The sequence below is a fragment of the Macaca thibetana genome, chromosome X, assembly GCF_024542745.1.
Source record: "Macaca thibetana thibetana isolate TM-01 chromosome X, ASM2454274v1, whole genome shotgun sequence".
Taxonomy (NCBI): Eukaryota; Metazoa; Chordata; class Mammalia; order Primates; family Cercopithecidae; genus Macaca; species Macaca thibetana.
In genome coordinates this window covers 128,551,664-128,569,560 of record NC_065598.1, presented here as the reverse complement: position 1 = coordinate 128,569,560, position 17,897 = coordinate 128,551,664, and the positions used below count along the sequence as shown (strand labels likewise).

Below are 17,897 nucleotides of genomic sequence, written 5' to 3'. Positions count from 1 at the left end.
TGCCTAAATAACTATGGTAGGCTGGGCACAGTGGCTCACGCCTGTAATCCTAGCACTTTGGAGGCTGAGGAAGGAGGCTCATTTGAGGCCAGGAGTTTAAGACCAGTCTGGACAACAGAGCAAGACCCTGTTTCTACAAAAAATAAAAATAAAATATTAGCCAGGCATGGTGGCACACACCTGTGGTCCCAGCTACTTGGGAGGCTGAGGTGGCAGGATTGCTTGAGCCCAGGTGCTCAAGGCTGCTGTGAGCCATGATCGTGCCACTGCACTGGGAAACAGAGTGAGACCCCATCTCTATAAATGGTAAGTATGTAAGTAAGTAAGTAAGTAAGTGGTGGCCCATATGACTTTTTTATTTCTTTCTTAATGGCTACACATAATAGTGAAGCATAGCTGGTGGTTGAAACCCCCTGGAAACATTTGTGTTAGAAAAAGAAAGCAGTCTGAGCCCTAGTTAAGGACAATCACCATGATGTTTCCCTCGTAACAAGGAAGTTGCCATAGAAAAGACCACATTAAGTCACTCATCAGGAATTTGTGAGTCAAAAGGTCCAGCATGGTAGTTGACAAAGCCCAGGTGACTCAAGTTGCCTAACAGTGCTGGAGTTGTTTTTGTTTGTTTGTTTGTTTGTTTGTGACAGGGTCTTACTCTATCACCCAGGCTGTAGTGCAGTGGCACAATAACAGCTCACTGCAGCCTCAGCCTCCTGGACTCAAGCTATCATCCCACGTCAGCCTCCTAAGTAGCTGGAACTACAAGCACATGCCACCATGCCCAGCTAACTTTTCTGTTTTTTGTAGAAACAGGGTTTCACCATGTTGCCAAGGCAGGTTTCAAACTCCTGGGCTAAAGTGATCCATCCCCCTTGGCCTTCCAGAATACTGGAATTACAAAGTGTAAGCCACTGTGCCCGATCTCTAACAGTGTTTTTAAGATTCTTCTACCTAAATACCCTGCTACGTCAGAGAAGAGTGAGTGAATCCCCACTCCTGAGGATTTGAGACATAACCTGCTAAACAGGAAATGTCTGATTAAGTCTTCAGTGAGCTTGCAACTAATATATTTCTGCTCCATCATTAGCCTTGCATATTTTAGTATAAAAAAGTGTGCTTTCCCCCTAATTCCCTAGGAAGAAGCATGCAATGGTTTCAGGTACCTACAACACACTGCAGTGTAATCTGAAGATACACATATTCCAGATTGAGAAACAGAGGCCTATAATAAGAGAGGCCATGCCTCAGCTAATGGGAAAAAGTCATTGTATTCTTTCAACATCCCATTGTTGTAACTAAAGATGTTTGCAAGCTGGAATGAGCCATAAGAAATGAAGCGGACATCTCATTGCCCAAACCCTCTTCTAGGAGAGGCCATTAGATTATTCCCAAGTGTTACTGTCATTTAGTGGGCAAAATTAGCAACTCATTTGTTTGTCAAAAAGGCAGATTGTGGGCTGGATGTGGTGGCTCACACCTGTAATCCAAGCACTTTAGGAGGCCAAGGCAGGCAGATCACCTGAGCTCAGGAGTTCGAGACCAGCCTGGACGACATGGTGAAACCCTGTCTCTATGAAATATACAAAAATAATCCTGGAGTGGTGGTGTGTATTTGTAATCCCAGCTACTCAGGAGGCTGAGGCACAAGAATCACTTGGATGCTGGAGGTGGAGGTTGCAGTGAGCCAAGGTCAGGCCACTGCACTCCAGCCTGGGTGACAGAGCGAGACTGTCTCAAAAAAAGGCAGATTGTTAAATGAGCCCATTCCCAAAAGGAGTCCCATTAGACCAATTAAAAACCAGAGGTCTCAAGTGTTCCTTGTCCTCCTTATCTGATCTATGAAGAAGAAAATCTAGACTCCCGGAGACCCAAGGGTCATTTGCAAAGTCATTTTCTTCTGCTTTAAAGTCTAGTCATTTCACATCTAAAAGTTCACAAAAGAGGAGGTATTGAGGTGGCAGGAAAGAGGGTTGTGCTGAAGGGAGAACAAGGAAACCAGGGTCTGTTTTGGATTCAAGAGCGAATGGCAGAGCCCAATGGCTCTTGTGGGAACAGGCAGCAGAGTGAGCGGTATTGCAATGAATGTGATTTCTCCAGAGATTTCCCCCAGCTTCAGCCTCTGGGGTTTGCCAAGCAATGTCCTGAGGTTTCACGTATTCATGTCTTGGAGGCCAACTGTACACAGCAAATGCAAAACACAGAGATAGCAGTATTGCTCTGTTGCTATATTAGGGCCAGATTGAAGCCATCTGCTGATGCAAGCTTGGCAAGAAAGAAATCCCTATGCTTGGCTCAGCAGCAGTGTTTTCTCTCCTGGCATTTTGATAGCAGCACTTCTTTCAGGCTGCCCTGTGAAGTCTTCCTGTTGGTATGGGTGAAGCCCCCATAGCAATGCATCATCCTCCTTGAAGCCCATGCCCTCAGAGGGTGAGCATTTGCTTCCTATTATGTGCTCAAGACTCCAGTAGCTTTGTAAGGGCCCAAAGGCTTGTATTCCTGGCTTCCAGATCCTCCTGTGCATGCCTGTCCATACCTGCTTGATGCACCCCAGGTCCAGCAACTTCTCCCCCAAAGCTCTGTGTGTACTGGCTTCAATGGAAGTTGTTATGCCAGAGTTTAAAAGCAAAACAGAAACAATCCAGCATGGATGTGTTTATTGCCAGGATCTCTCATCCAAGATTAAAAAATAGCTCAAGAAAAAAAGAGAATTCAGAATTTGGTAGTTGATGAATATTACCAGAGAAACATCCCAAGGGAAGCAACTGATTGACCTGGCTTGCTTATGGAGGCCCTGTCAGGGGTGGAAGAATGATTACAGCCTGCAGCAGGCTATATCCCTCACTGGGCTGCAAGAGCCTTGGAATCAAAGAGAAATAAAACTAGAAGGAAACTTAGAAGTCATCCAGTTCAACACTTTGATTTACCAGATGGGGCAACTGAGGCCCAGAAAAGAAGGAAATGACTTGTCTAAGGTGAGATAATAAGTCAGTAGCTAAAGTAGGCGTGGAACCCAGGGCTTCAGACTGCCAGGATGCGCAGGATCACTTGAGGCCAGGAATTTAAGACCAGCCTCCTAGGGACTCTGCTAGGAGATGCTGAATAACCAAAGATAGAGGGCTCTCCATTTTTTGCTTTTCCCAACAAAGAAAAACTTTTCAACACACAAAACATTGCAGACATTAATGACTGACCATTATTTTTAAAATAATTATCTAATCTGCAACACAAAGGACATGAAGGCAAAATGAGAGTCAGGGGCTGAGTGTGTAATTAGTACAGATGTTGGGTCTACCCTCTGGGCATAGTTAAACTGATTACAAATAGAAACAGATTTTTGGATTTAGCATGAAAATCTCCTTGCTGGCCCAAAAGGTTCTTACTGATGATCAAGATAGAAACAATTTATGTGCATTTTATAATATGTACCTAATACAGCAAAAATATGTTCTGGAAAATCACTGATAAACATAAAGATATGAATGATTGAAAAGAGAATGGTTTGTGGTGATTCTCATAATACATCTGGTTTGTAGCAAACTGAGAAGTTTCTGGTTTGGTGTAGATTTAGCCACTTTGTAAGGTTTTTTTGTTTGTTTGTTTGTTTGTTTGTTTTTAACTTTGCTACTGGCTGATCCCCAGATACTATTCCCACAGGCTTCTTATTTATTTCAACACAAGATGTCTGACAAGTCTCTCCCTCTTAGAGCTGTCTTCCACAGTGTTAACAATGATCTTTCTAAAAAACACAAATCAGATTGTGTTGTTTGCTTACTTCAAAACCTTCAGTGGCTCCCTGTTGCTCACAGAATAGTTTTAGCTTTCCTAATCCACCGTAATTTGGCTCTTACTTGTCCCTCCGCCTTACCTTTCATCGCCACCACCTCTTCCCCCACAATACACACACACACACACACACACACACACACACACACCCCACAACAATATACATTCTGTGGCTCCTCCTACCATGGGGTCTATTTGCTGCTTCTGAATATGCCTCACAGACATTCTCTGAGCTTGGTGATTTGGGTCAGGCTGCACCCTCTGCCTGGAATAACCATTCATTCAGCCCATAATTCTGTCCATCCTTCATGGTGTAGATTATGTCCCAATTATTCTTAATTTTATTTTTTATTTTTATTTCAATAGTCTTTGGGGTACAGGTATTGTTTGGTTACATAGATGAATTCTTTAGTGGTGAATTTTCAGATTTTAGTGCACCCATCATCCGAGCAGTGTATACTGTATCCAATATGTAGTCTTTTATCCCTTACCCCACTCCTGCTCTTTCCCCCGAGTCCCCAGTGTCTGTTATATCATTCTTATGCCTTTGCGTCCTCATAGCTTAGCTCCCACTTATAAGTGAAAACATACAATATTTGGTTTTCCATTTCTGAGTTACTTCCCTTAGAATAATGGCCTCCGGCTCCATCCGAGTTGCTGCAAAAGACATTATTTCATTCATTTTTATTGCTGAGTAGTGTTACATGGTGTATATATACCACATTTTCTTTATCCACTTGTTGGTTGATGGGCACTTAGGCTGGATCCATATCTTTGTAGTGGCAAATTGAGCTGCTATAACCATGCTTGTTCATGTGTCTTTTTCATAGAATGACTTCTTTTCCTTTGGGTAGATACCCAGTAGTGGGATATCCCAATTGTTTTAAGAAGCCTTCCAAGATCTGTCTATTTGAAATTTTTATCTCTTTCTCTTTTATCCCCAAGATGTTTTGCTTGTGCCTTTAACTGAGCCCTTTCTACTTTCTGCCATGTAGCTAGTTGGATTGTCTCTTGATCAATTTCCCTTGCCAGTGAGGGGGCTCATGAAGGCAGACAGTAAGTCTTTCTCTAACCCTCTACTGTGATGCTTGAGACATCATAGGCTAGTTTTGTTTGTTGAATTAAATTGGATTACATTTCCCCTGTCCAGAAATGTCTGTATTTATCTTTCACCAAAAATCCTATTTCCTCTGTCTCCATAATGCTTCCTTACTATGCTGAGCTATTCCCTTTATCTCTAATTTTCATGATGGTGGCCCAAGCATACAGTGGCTTTATTGGGATTCCCATCAGTTATAAGCCACAGGTACCTGGCTATGGAATTGGGTGATAAACTTTTGCTACTGCTGAATGAAGCGCCTCAGGAAACCTGCAGCCACAGCTTAGGGAACACAGGGAGATAGCATTCTGAATATTCCTGGGGGCCTTTTAGAGGTAGAATACTTGGCCACCTTTGTGGTTGGGGTATCTAATGACTTTGGCCATCATTGTTGTTTTCTTCAGGGAAATAGAACTGATATGATAACTCCCATTCCCAACCCAGAGCTCTTTTCAGGATTTCAAAAAGTTTAACAAGGCTACTTAATCAAGTATGTCTTCAATTTTATGTGCAAACAGTGACTTTGCTCTCATGCTTTTTGGAAGTTCTCTTTGGCACTGTGTATTTCACCAATGGAGTTTGTTTTCAAGAAGAATCCATTACTACTTAATCACTGTAGTTTATTTGGTATATAGAATTTTTCAAGAGGCAGTATAGCTTCATTTGAGGTTTAGAGTCAGACCTGGACTCAAATAGCTCCTTTACTCCATACCAGCTGTGTAAATATGGGTAAAATAATTAATCTGAGCTTGAGCTTCCTCTCCAGTAAAATGGGAATTATAATACCTACCTTATAACATCGTGGAGATGGTTAAATTAAATGAAATAATGTACAGAAATAGTTTAACACAGTGCCTGGCCTACAGTGAGCACTCAGTAATTGGGCATCATTACTATAATTTCAAAATACAGGGCTGAAGAGATAGAAATAACAAAAGAAGACCAGGCGCGGTGGCTCACGCCTGTAATTCCAGCATTTTGGGAGGCCGAGGCAGTCAGATCACTTGAGCTCAGGAGTTTGAGACCAGCCTGGGCAACATGGCAAAACCCTGTCTCTAGAAAAAAAAATACAAATACAAATAATAGCCAAACAGGGTTGCACATGCCTGTGGCCCCAGCTACTTGGGAGGCCAATGTGGGAGGATTGCTTGAGCCCTGGAAATCGAGGCTGCATTGAGCCATGATCGCACCACTATACTGCAGCCTGGGCAACACAGAAAGACCCTGTCTCAAAAACAAAACAAAACAAAAAACAAACAAAATCAGAAGAGGTCTTTACTGGCAGAAAAAAAAAAAAATAGAAACAACTGGATTTAACAAAACTTCTGGGTTTGCCATAACTACTACAGTAAACAAAACTGTTGAAAGTTAGCAGATGATTTGAAAAAAGAAACAGTGCAGGAGCTGAGCAGTGGCATTAATAGATATTATTTCATCTTGATGTCGGGCAAGGGGCACTATCCAGAAAAGGAATCTGAAAGTAATGCTGAGAGTGCTCTCATTCAGGTCAACCCTAAAAATACTCCTCTTCATTTAAGTTGAGAAGTTGCTGTGAGAACCAAGGCTGGGCTTTCAACAGATCTAGCCATATGTGCTCTCCACTTTGGTGAAACCCGATCGTGACCTAAGCCTGTGCTATCCTTGCCGACTGACAGCTGACCTCGGCCTTCTCTGTGCACCCTGCATAGTTCACCTTTCAAAGAAAGAGGTCTGATTTCCAAGTAGAGCATTGCTCTTTGTTCTTTTTCTCTTTTATTTTGTTTGTACGTATTTATTTTGGAAGGGAGGGAATCTAGATTATAGTCTGCTCTGTTGCTTTTCCCTGGGTAAGAGGGTTTCCTGGAAAATTTGATTTGAATTATTATGAGTACTCAGGAAGAAAAGCTCTCTGCTTTTAAAGGAGTAAAATGTAACCAGATTCATATATCTTAAACATTAGGACATTATTTCTTTCTACAGCCATGAAAATAGTTAATAACAAAATGGAGAAAATATTTGTATAAAATGTAGGCAAAAGTTCAACAAAATATATATTATTAAAATGAATAGGAAAAATATCAATACCCACTAGATAAAAAGGCAAAAGGTATAAACTACTACGCGTTGAGAAATATAATTAGTAAACTAAAACATAGAAAAAGTTTATCTGCACTAGTAATCAAATCCCTGCAAAATAAAGAAACGTTGAGATGTCGCCTTATATTAACAAAAATTATCTTTTTTCAATGGAGGTGCTGTAAATTGGTTCTCTCATCATTGCTGGTGGCAGTATAGATTGCAATAGACCTTTTGGAAATTGGCATCTTAGTCTGTGAAATTAGACTCCCTGGCTTTGATCACTTTGACCTTGCTGCCTGCCCCAACCAGTGCCAGCCTTAGCGGAGCCCTGGTCCTGGGCCCTGCTCTATACTGGACCAGCTGAGTCCCCACACTTTTTTCCTGTGACTTATTGAGTGTTTCATCCCCTGTAAGAGAAGCTCTTCCTTCCTCTTCCTTCCTTCCCTCTGTAGAATCCCAGTCATTTCCTCTGTGCCTGTTGTTGGGCATCTCAGTGTCCCAAAGGATCTTTCCAGCTCCCTTGGCTACCAGACAGTTGGCTGGTGAAGTTGCTCACATCATATCACCTTCACAGGATATTGAAATAGCAACATTGACAATGGAGTCTAGAATCGCCAAGAGAGTAGATTTGATCTCTAAATCTGGAAAAGCAAATCTGAAACATATTGAGCCCTGGGACAGGGTCAGCCATCTTGAATTTCTTGATAAACCACTGTCTTCCTTAGATTTGCCTTCTGGGGCCACCTTTGCTTTAGGACAAGCTAAATAACACCGTGATTTTTTTTTTCAGAATCATGAACATATATCATAAATGCTAGGCAGTCCAAGAATGAAAGGCCCTTGCCCATTAGCCTCTCCTTACTCCCATTCACTTGGTATCAGTTTAAATCTGTGCTTTGGTCAATTTTGCTTTTTTGCGAGGATTGTTTTTAGGGGGAAATGAAAAGACCTTATAGATAAAAGGAGAATTATTTGGGAAAATAAAACAACTTTCAACAGGAAACTACCTATTCTCAACCCTAATTAAAGGAAAGCTCCCAGGACAAGGAAATGTATATAAGGTGCAGGGCCTAAGAAAGGTATACTGGGAACCCACAGCACCCCCTCCCCACCAGCACACATACACACAAGAACACACCACAGGGTATAGTCACCCACATGGCATCTTCTGTTTTGATAACCATAAGATCTGCTGAAAATGCCCTTCAAGCAAAACCTTGCCTGGGAGGAGATGTTGCAAAGGGCTAGCGTGCACCCTACAATGTGTATGCAGCCAAAGGGCAATGGTGTGCAGCCTGTTCACTCCACACTCCCGCTTGCTATGATCTCTGGAAGGAGCACTTCTGGCTGGCTCCTTCTACTGCCTCCCCTCTCCCCACCCCCCACCCTCACATACCCTTCTTTTTCCCATCTCACAGTGGCCTTTTTCTCCCCCCTAAAAAAGGAAATCAAAGCTGAGGCTTTCCAGCAGTCCAGACACATGCTCGAGCTGTGGATAGTGTTATACTGAGGCTATGGGTAGACTTGCATTTCAAATCCTTCTCTTTTGGTTGACAGAACTGGCCTATGATCTGGATGTGGATGATGTGCCTGGAAACAATCAGCAGGCGACTCCGAAGGACAATGAGATAAGCACCTTTCACAACCTTGGGAACGTTCATTCCCCGCTGAAGCTTCTCACCAGCATGGCCATCTCAGTGGTGTGCTTCTTCTTCCTGGTGCACTGACTGCCTGGTGCCCAGCACATGTGCTGCCCTACAGCACCCTGTGGTCTTCCTCGATAAAGGGAACCACTTTCTTATTTTTTTCTTTCTTTTTTTTTTTATCCTGTATACCTCCTCCAGCCATTAAGTAGAAGACTAACCATGTGTTATGTTTTTGAAAATCAAATGGTATCTTTTGGAGGAAGATAAATTTTAGTGGTAGTATATAGATTGTCCTTTTGCAAAGAAAAGAAAACCATCAAGTTGTGCCAAATTATTTTCCTATGTTTGGCTGCTAGAACATGGTTACCATGTCTTTCTCTCTGTCTTACTCCCTCCCTTTCTATCTTTCTTTCTCTCTCTCTTTGCATGGATTTCTTTGAAAAAAAAATAAATTGCTCAAATAAAAATGTATTGGCTCTTTTTTTTTGCAAACCGTCATCTATGGTGACTGTGCAATGCTTTTTTTCCTTCTCACTAAACTTTCCATCCAATATATTCTTATCAGGCCCCGACAGGGTCCTTGAAACCCACCTCCCTGCCTTCCTTCTGGGTGGAAATCAATCCTGACTCCAAGAACCAATTAGAATCACTCCCTCACAATCCACAATCTTCATTTCGAAACCTTTGGTTGGAGTATCTTGTCAATGAAACTGAAGGTATCTCAAAAGAGTTACCTGGTCTAGTCTCTCTTTACAACTTTTACTTTGCCAAAAATGCTTTGCCCAAATAGGAATCCTCTATGTAAATCAGGTACAGTTGTACAATTCATCTTCTCCCTTCTCCCAAATCAAGACAGGTGAACCCAAACAGTACAAAGAAATCACTCCCCAGCTTCTTTGCTGCTGTCTCAGGCTTGCTGTGTTGCCTCTCTCCACAGGGGCTGCCACATGGCATGGGCAGCCATTGCTTTGGTTCAGGTTGCAGAAGTTGTCATCAGCAAACCCATGATTTATAGGGAGCAACTGTCACTCTTGGCCGCAGGTGAGCTTCTTCAACATTCATTTATTCAATGAGTAGGTTTTGCATACCTGTTGGGTTTCAGGTACTATACCAGATGCTGGAGACAGTGGAAAACCAAACAGAATTGAGCCCTGCTCTCATGGAACTGAAGGTCTGACACCAGTAGTAATTATAGCACTGGCTTTTCATCAACCATAGGCCCAGTATTACTACTCAAAATCTGTTTTTTGCAGGGTGCGGTGGCTCACGCCTGTAATCCCAACCCTTTGGGAGGCTAAGGCGGGTGGATCATTTGAGGTCAGGAGTTTGAGACCCGCCTGGCCAACATGGCAAAACCCCGTCTGTACTAAAAATACAAAAAAATTATCCAGGTGTGGTGGAGGGTACCTGTAATCCCAGCTACTCAGGAGGCTGAGGCGGCAGAATCGCTTGAACCTGGGACGCAGAGGTTGCAGTGAGCTGAGATCACGCCATTGCACTCCAGCCTGGATGACAGAGCAAGACTCTGTTTCAAAAAAAAAAAAAAAAAGTCTGTTTTTTACACATACAACATTGCAATAATAATGGCACTTAGGTAATACTCAGACATTCTGCTGCTGAGGGATCCCAGGACTAACCACCCTGCCATTTTTGTAATGTGTATAATTCTTAGCACATTGCCTTGTTGCCAGGTCAGGTCAATAGAGAGATTGTTGATTCTTTCTAAAGGGGGAGGACTCAACTCCCACCTGATATATATAAGAAAGAGAGGGTGAGATGCACGGAAGGAGTGTGAGCAAAGGTCAAGGAATGGATGGGGAAGTCCCCTTTGATTCTACGAGGTGGTCCTAGTCAGGATCTCCGATTTCAGTCCCATGGCAGGAGGTCACCATGCGGGAAGCAGAATGTGTAATTTCTCACAACTTATTGCACCCCCTCTCCTGCTGTCACCAACATACTTCTGTCTCCTGCAGAGCACAATTTTCCAATATCCATCTTCTTCCTTTGCAGAAATGCTCACAAACGTAAACTGGAAATGTTTGGTTTGACGTTTCCTTTGGTTAGTTTTATTGAAGCTAAGACTACAATCAGTTGAATGTGTTAATGTGATCTCAATGATTTGTAATGGTGGGTAAGAGAGAGAGAAGAGAAAGAGAAAGAGAAAGAAGCCAGTTGTCTTTGTATTTAAACCATCATTGTGTATTTGAATGGGGTTTGTAAGAAACTTTGGACTTTGGTTTATGAAACCTACACATTACAAAGGTTTGCTGCTTGGACTCAGAGTCTAATATAGCAACACCAACCCAGAAGAAGGATTTAAAGCCCAGTTATCATCTAATAACTGTCCCTGTCATTCCATGGAAATGTTGATATTTGATGCGGCAAAAAATAATTTGTGGCTCAGAGACCAAGGTTTGCTCCTGCAAGCAGGAGAGGACTGTCTTAAAGTCCATTTCTCCTCTCTGGGAGGCAAAGGAGATTGTCAGTTTTCGCACACCCTTCTCATCCACTTCCTCTCTCTAGACCTTAGTTTCCCTATTGTCAAATGGAGAATGAGGACAATATTTCTAACCTTTTTGTTACTCAGATTTTGTGGCACCATTCAACCCAAAAGGCAGTAAATGCCGGTCCCTCTGCCCAGCTGGTGGCATCAATGTGCTGTTCCTCCAGTGCCTCTCAGAACTTTTCCAGCCTAAGGTCATATTTGACTTGCTTCAGTTTCCAGAACATGACCCCAGGCAGCCTGTGTTTCTGCTGTCCTGGTACTCTGCCTGCAGCTACGGACCATCCAGCCTGAGGAGGACCAGAAGACAACTCCCCTGTCATGTCCAAGACCTGCTGGCTTCAGCTACGTAGATGGGATTCAACTGGATAACCACACACATGTTTAAAACATGGAAAATCCACCATATCCTGTTGGCATCAACTATGTGTCAATGGCATGTCTCTCTTAGCTTTTTGCCTCTGTCTTTTCCTACCTCTCTATGTATTTTTTTTTATTATTGTTCTACTTCAGAATCAAGTTTCATGGCTAGTTAGTGGTTTTTCATCTTTGACGTGTTGATTCTACCATTTTACCTTTTTTTTAAACAGAGTCTCCCTCTGTCACCCAGGCTGGAGTATGATGGCACCGTCTCGGCTCGCTGCAGCCTCCACCTCCTGGGTTCCAGTGATTCTCCTGCCTCAGCCTCCCGAGTAGCTGGGACTACAGGCACACATCACTAGCCTTGGCTGATTTTTCTATTTTTTTGTAAAGATGGGATTTCACTATGTTGCCCAGGCTGGTTTCAAACTCCTGACCTCAAGTGATCCACCTGCCTTGGCCTCCCAAAGTGCTGGGATAACCATAGACATGTATAAAACATGGAAAATCCACCATATCCTTTTGGCATTAAGCTGGGATTACAGGTGTGAGCCACCGCACCTGGCCTGATTCTACCCTTTGATTTAAATTTTCTACACTTGAATTATGTTAAGATGACTATTTTTTCTTAGAAGAGACCTGGGAACTGGGAAGTTGTCCATTGTGTTGGAAGGCCTCTTCCTCATTGGATGCATGAGTGAACTTCCATCAACTCAACTCTGGTACTTGAATAAGGTTAATTCCTTAAATAACAGATACTGAGTCCCTAGGCTGGAAGGGACCTGATAGTTCATCCCACAATGTTTGCTTGATTACCTCCTAAGGCAGGGCTCTCACTAGGTCACAAAGTAGCCTGTTTGGTTGTTGGATACCTCGAATTTTTAGCAAATCCATTTCTTAAAGGAAAAGAGTTATTACAAATGAAATACAGGTAATAAAATCTAACAACACATAATTACGTAAAGTTTAGAAAATGATGTTTGCCCCATAATTCCATACCACATAGAAATCTACTATTAAATATTTATATTTTTCCATACAAAAAACATTAGCCAGGTGTGGTGCTGGGTGCCTGTAGTCCCAGCTACTCAGGAGGCTGAGGCAGGAGAATGGTGTGAACCTGGGAGGCGGAGCTTGCAGTGAGCCGAGATTGCGCCACTGCACTCCAGCCTGGGCGACAGAGTGAGACTCCATCTCAAAAAAAAAAAAAAAGAAAAAGAAAAAAAGAAAAAGAAAAATATTTATATTTTTCCATTCTTTCACCCCTTCTCTGTATATGCACATTCACATACATGAGATTGTATTAAACAGACAATTCTTTTTTTTTTTTTTGCAGTTGCATACTGTTGCAGTATTTACAACCAATGCTTTATTGAGAAATATATATATATATATAATATGAATCAGTCTTTATTAGGGTGAGCCTAAATCTGCCTTCCTATTGTTTCCTCCTATGGTCTGGCTCTTCCATAAAGAGCATCCTGAGATTCAGATGGCCATGCTCACTTGGGCAGCACGTATACTAAAATCGGAACCATACAGAGATTAGCATGGCTCCTGCGCGTGAATGACATGCAAATTTGTGAAGCGTTCCATATTTTTAGCAATATTGATGGAACTAGAGGCCATTCCCTTAAGTAAAACAACTCAGAAATAGAAAGTTAAATACTGCATGTCCTCACTTATAAGTGGGAGCTAAATAACATGTACACATGAACATTGAGAGTGGAATAATAAACACTGGAGACTGGGAAAGGTGAGAGGATGGGAAGGAATAAGGGGTAAGAAATTACTTAATGGGTACAATGTATACTATTTGGGTGATGGTTACACTGAAAACCTAGACTTCACCATTATGCGATACATCGATGAATCAAAACTACACTTGTGCCCCTTACATTTATACAAACAAAAAAAGAGACTAAGATGGCACTAGTTTTCACACAGCTCCCTTTTTGCAATAATTTTCAGTCACTGACTCTTGCCTCTGGGTTGTCTGCTTTTCTAAACACATTGGACAGTGTTGACAAGCTACTTCGTGAGCTGGGCTCCAGTGGGCCAGTGGTCCTCTTGTCCTGTCAGGCCAGTAGCTGAGCCCATGGCAGCCATTCAAGAATGGCTGCCCAGTCAGGTCTCTTCCATCCCATACTTGCACAATTGTTTTTTTAAAAATGTTCCAAGGGCTTTTGATTTCCTTGTCTATGGATTGAGTCAGATGCCATACACTGTGTGTGTGTGTGTGTGTGTGTGTGTGTGTGTATACTGGGGTGGAGAAATATTTTTTTCTTGCCAAGGCCACAGCATTTTTGGAAGTCCTCTTTTGGAATTGCTGTTGAGCTAGTTTATGTGCCATACGAGAAAATCAGCCTCATTTCTTTATAGTCACACCTTGTTTGGAACCAAAAATAATATTATCCAGTTTGATCACCCACCTCATTCACCACACTTGCTGCCAAGTAGCTTTTAGCTGTTTCCAAAAATCAAATCTGCCTTCAAGAAACAAAGCCCCTTCCCTCTGTCACCCCAGGAAGATTCCAAAGAATGTGCTATGGGCTATGGAGGTTTCTCTTTTTTTCCAAAGAAAAGTTCCAGAAAATTTGAGGACACTGTCCCTGGTGCAATGATTCCCTTCTAAGGGGGCCTTTTGGAAACTCACAGTACTAGTTTGGATATAGAAGGTCTTCTAGGTTTGCCAAGGAACCAACCAAATAAGCTCATAGCTTTTTATTCACTTTTATATATTTAGAAATTAATGTATTGTGTTTGAAGGATTCACATTTAAAAAACAGAAAAATAAAGCATTGGGCTGGGCACAGTGGCTCATGCCTGTAATCCCAGCACTTTGGGAAGACAAGGCAAGCAGATCACTTGAGGTCAGGAGTTTGAGATCAGCCTGGCCAACATGGCAAAACCCGTCTCTACTAAAAATACAAACATTAGCTGGGCGTGGTAGCGCGCAACTGTAATCCCAGCATTTTGGGAGGCCGAGGCAGGCAGATCACTTGTGGCCAGGAGTTCTAGACCGGCCTGGGCAACATGGTGAAAACCCCATCTCTACTAAAACTACAAAAATTAGCTGGACATGGAGGTACACACCTGTAATCCCAGCTACTCGGGAGGCTGAGGCAGGAGAATCGCTTGAACCCAGAAAGTGGAGGTTGCAGTGAGCCAAGATCGCGCCACTGCACTCCAGCCTGGGCAACAGAGCGAGACTCCGTCTCAAAAAACAAATAAAGACTAAGGGAGAAGAGTGTTTTAGGTAGAACAATATGACACAGGTCCATAATGGGCCATGTGCAAGGCAGGTTACTTTTGGAATACTTGCCATGGTGAAGCACTGCAGGATACCAGGTACCTCCCTGGGAGAGGGGAGAGGTACAACGTGAGGATGCACACCATGGAGTATCATGCAGCAGTGAAAAGCAACAGACCATATGTACCCCCAGCAGCATGGATGGATCTTAAAATCCTAGTATGGGTAAAAAAGAAAAAAAAAGGCAAGAATGGGCTATATAGCATCTCAAGAATTAATTAAAATATATGCACAGGCCGGGCGCTGTGGCTCACGCCTGTAATCCCAGCACTTTGGGAGGCTGAAGCAGGTGGATCACCTGAGGTCAGGAGTTCGAGACCAGCCTGGCCAACATAGTGAAACCCCGTATCTACTAAAAATACAAAAAGTAGCCAGGCATGGTGGTGCTAACCTGTAGTCCCAGCTACTTGGGAGGCTGAGGCAGGAGAGTCACTTGAACTCAGGAGGGGGAGGTTGCAGTGAGCTGAGATCGCACCACTGAACTCCAGCCTGGGCAACAGATTGAGACTGTCTCAAATATATATATATAACAATACATATTTTACAAAAATATAGCCATACTAAAAGGTCTACATTTACAGCATTAGAATGGGTACCTTTGCAGGGAGGGAAATGGCAGTGAGCTTTGGGAATAAAATAGAATGAATGAACGAAACAAATCAAGAGAAGGGCCTTATCTGGACCAACTATGGTGCCTACCATGAACCAAGCAGTAGCTTTCATTCAATCCTTTGCACCCAGGGTCACAAACAAAACCAAAAGCAAAGAAGAAAGGGAAAGGGGAAAGTCAGGGGTAGGAAGGGAGGAGAAGGCATAGGATTCCAGGAGAAACATCTTGCCTGCAGAGCCTGATACATAGTAGGTGTTCAATAGATATTTGAGGGGATGGACATTGAGGGAATGAACAAACAAGCATTCAAAATGTTCTGCCTCAGGCCACTTGAAACTACTGGCTTAACAAATGTACCTTCAATTATGTGACATACTTGCCACCTAGTTATACACTGACCTTAGAGTTTGAGAGGTGATTCGACTTAGAATTCTAGAGCAAGCCATCACTCAACTGCAGCTTCAGTTTAGAATGACATATTTAAGAACTACTTTGGATATGATGTTACAGCTTTCTTTTTGGGTGAAAGTCCCCAGTTGTCAGCACCATTAGGCAATGGGATTGTTACATTTATTTTGCTTTGTTAGAGTCTTCGACTCACAAAGATAGATTAGCAACCCCAACCCCCTCATTTTACATATGTAGAAATTGAGGCTCAGAGAGGTTAAGAGATTTGTTTAACGTCACACAGCACAGTGAGTGCAAGTCAGGACTGAGCCAACCAGAGCCTTTTCAATCACATTGCACACACCTTGTCACTTGGAAGGATTAACAAATGGGTTATATTGGTGAATGACAGTAAAGGCTGTTTTCTGAAATCTGTGCCCTTGCAGATGGAGTTAGTTATACTGATCTTCATTCTGATCCTAGTGGCAGTGAAAAAAAAAAAATCCCTTATCTAACCAAACACACTGCTTTCAAAATTAATATGTTCAAGCCAGGGCCTGTTTTGAGACGTTTAATGTTGCCCTTACAAATTAGAACCTGGGGTGCAGGAATTCCATCATCCTCACGAAGACTTCCTGTCACAACAGAGGCATTGTTCTCCCCACTCATACTGTTTGGTTTCATGCCTTTTCTGTAAGATGTTAGGTATTTATTTTGTTTTGTTGGTGCTTTTGTAATCAGTCTAGACATAGACCTACACTGAACCATCCAGGAGGCAGATAAAACTCCCACAGTGGAATTAGGTAACCCCTTCTGTGCTGTTCTCTTAGGGAAGGCTGAGAGACTGCTCCTCCCCACCCAGCCCCCACACCTAAATGTTCATAAACACGACCACAGAATAGATTGAATTCACTAATTGAGGAGGTAGGAAATGTTCTGTCTCTGAAAATACTCTCCATCCCACAATAATCTTTGTTTGGTACTTGGGATGAATTTGTTGCCCACATTTTTGTCTTAGCCAGGGCACTAAATGCAGCCTATTTGGAAATGAAAAGGGGCTTTTTGCATGGATCCTAGAGACTGCTTACTTACAGGTTTCCACAATCAAGAACCTGTAGATTTTCCTTTATCCTGAACGAGCAAAGGCATAGCAAGAGAAAAAGTATGAGGAGAGAGCAGGGCATGGATTTCTTGGATTTAATTGCCGTTCACTTTCTGTGCTATCTTGATGCAAATGTTTTGGTTTTTTAGAAACAGGATCTCACTCTGTTGCCCTGGCTGGAGTGCAGTGATGCGATCACAACTCACTGCAGCTTTGACTTCCCAGGCTCAGGGATCCTCCCACCTCGGCCTCCCAAGCAGCTGGAAGTATGGGCACATGCCGCCACACCCGGCTAATTTTTTATTTTTTGTAGAGATGGGGTTTCATTATGTTGCCCAGGCTGGTCTCAAACTCCTGGCCTCAAGCAATCCTCCTGCCTTGGCCTCCCAAAGTGCTGAAATTACAGGCGTGAGCCACCATACCCAGCCTGTTTTGAACTTGTTTACTATCACAGAATAAATAGAAGCATGACTTGTGTTTCACCATGGCTAATTACATTTACTTTTACCATTACAATACATTGCCAATAGTAACCATGTTTTGCCCTTCTGGAAAATCTGAAGAGGTTTGTCCCGTCCTCGGAGCTTCCCAGACACCATCCATAACTGTGACAGGAGAAGCTTCTAGAAGATAGGGAATTCCAAATAAGAGTGTCTGCCTTAGGCTTGCAGTCAATGGGACCATTTAGCCTGGCATCTCCCACAGTACTCAGCTCCTCTTACACTTGGTCACACCACAGAAGATGTTTATGGAAGGAACGTCAATTTGAGTGTCCAAAGCCCTGGCAGATGGGGTGGAAACCACTCACTTTCTCTCAACCAGGACCAGAGACCTTCACATTTATACAGCAATGAGGCCACTAAGCACTGGCCAAATGTGAAATGTAATCGTATCCCTCAACTCTGACCTGCTTCAGTTGCTACTGATGGAGCATTCATTAGTAACCTAGGGTTCATTTCACTTAGAATGATATATTGTTTTCTGCCATGTTACCAACGAGAAAGCTTTATTCTCTCCCAATTTTCTAGAACTTGTTTAT

The 17,897-nt window shown here is 42.7% G+C and overlaps 3 protein-coding genes and 1 non-coding gene across 7 annotated transcripts in view; 2 read left to right on the top strand and 2 right to left on the bottom strand.

Annotated features, from left to right (window-relative positions):
- GPC3 (glypican 3) overlaps positions 1 to 9,050 on the top strand; it is a 455,763-nt gene extending 446,713 nt beyond the window's left edge. For all 3 annotated transcript variants that reach the window (XM_050777318.1, XM_050777320.1, XM_050777319.1), the window contains exon 8: positions 8,495 to 9,050. In XM_050777318.1, coding sequence (XP_050633275.1) covers positions 8,495 to 8,664 — 170 coding nt within the window. In that variant the 3' untranslated portion in view covers positions 8,665 to 9,050. The remainder of the gene's footprint in view (positions 1 to 8,494) is intronic.
- The window catches only part of HPRT1 (hypoxanthine phosphoribosyltransferase 1), a 1,139,661-nt gene that overhangs the window by 952,060 nt on the left and 169,704 nt on the right, over positions 1 to 17,897 (bottom strand). The gene's annotated exons all lie outside the window — the stretch shown is intronic.
- CCDC160 (coiled-coil domain containing 160) overlaps positions 1 to 17,897 on the bottom strand; it is an 820,286-nt gene that overhangs the window by 690,789 nt on the left and 111,600 nt on the right. The window lies entirely within an intron of this gene.
- LOC126946981 (U6 spliceosomal RNA) lies at positions 12,945 to 13,048 on the top strand. The gene has a single exon (XR_007722842.1). It is a non-coding gene; the product is annotated as a U6 spliceosomal RNA (small nuclear RNA).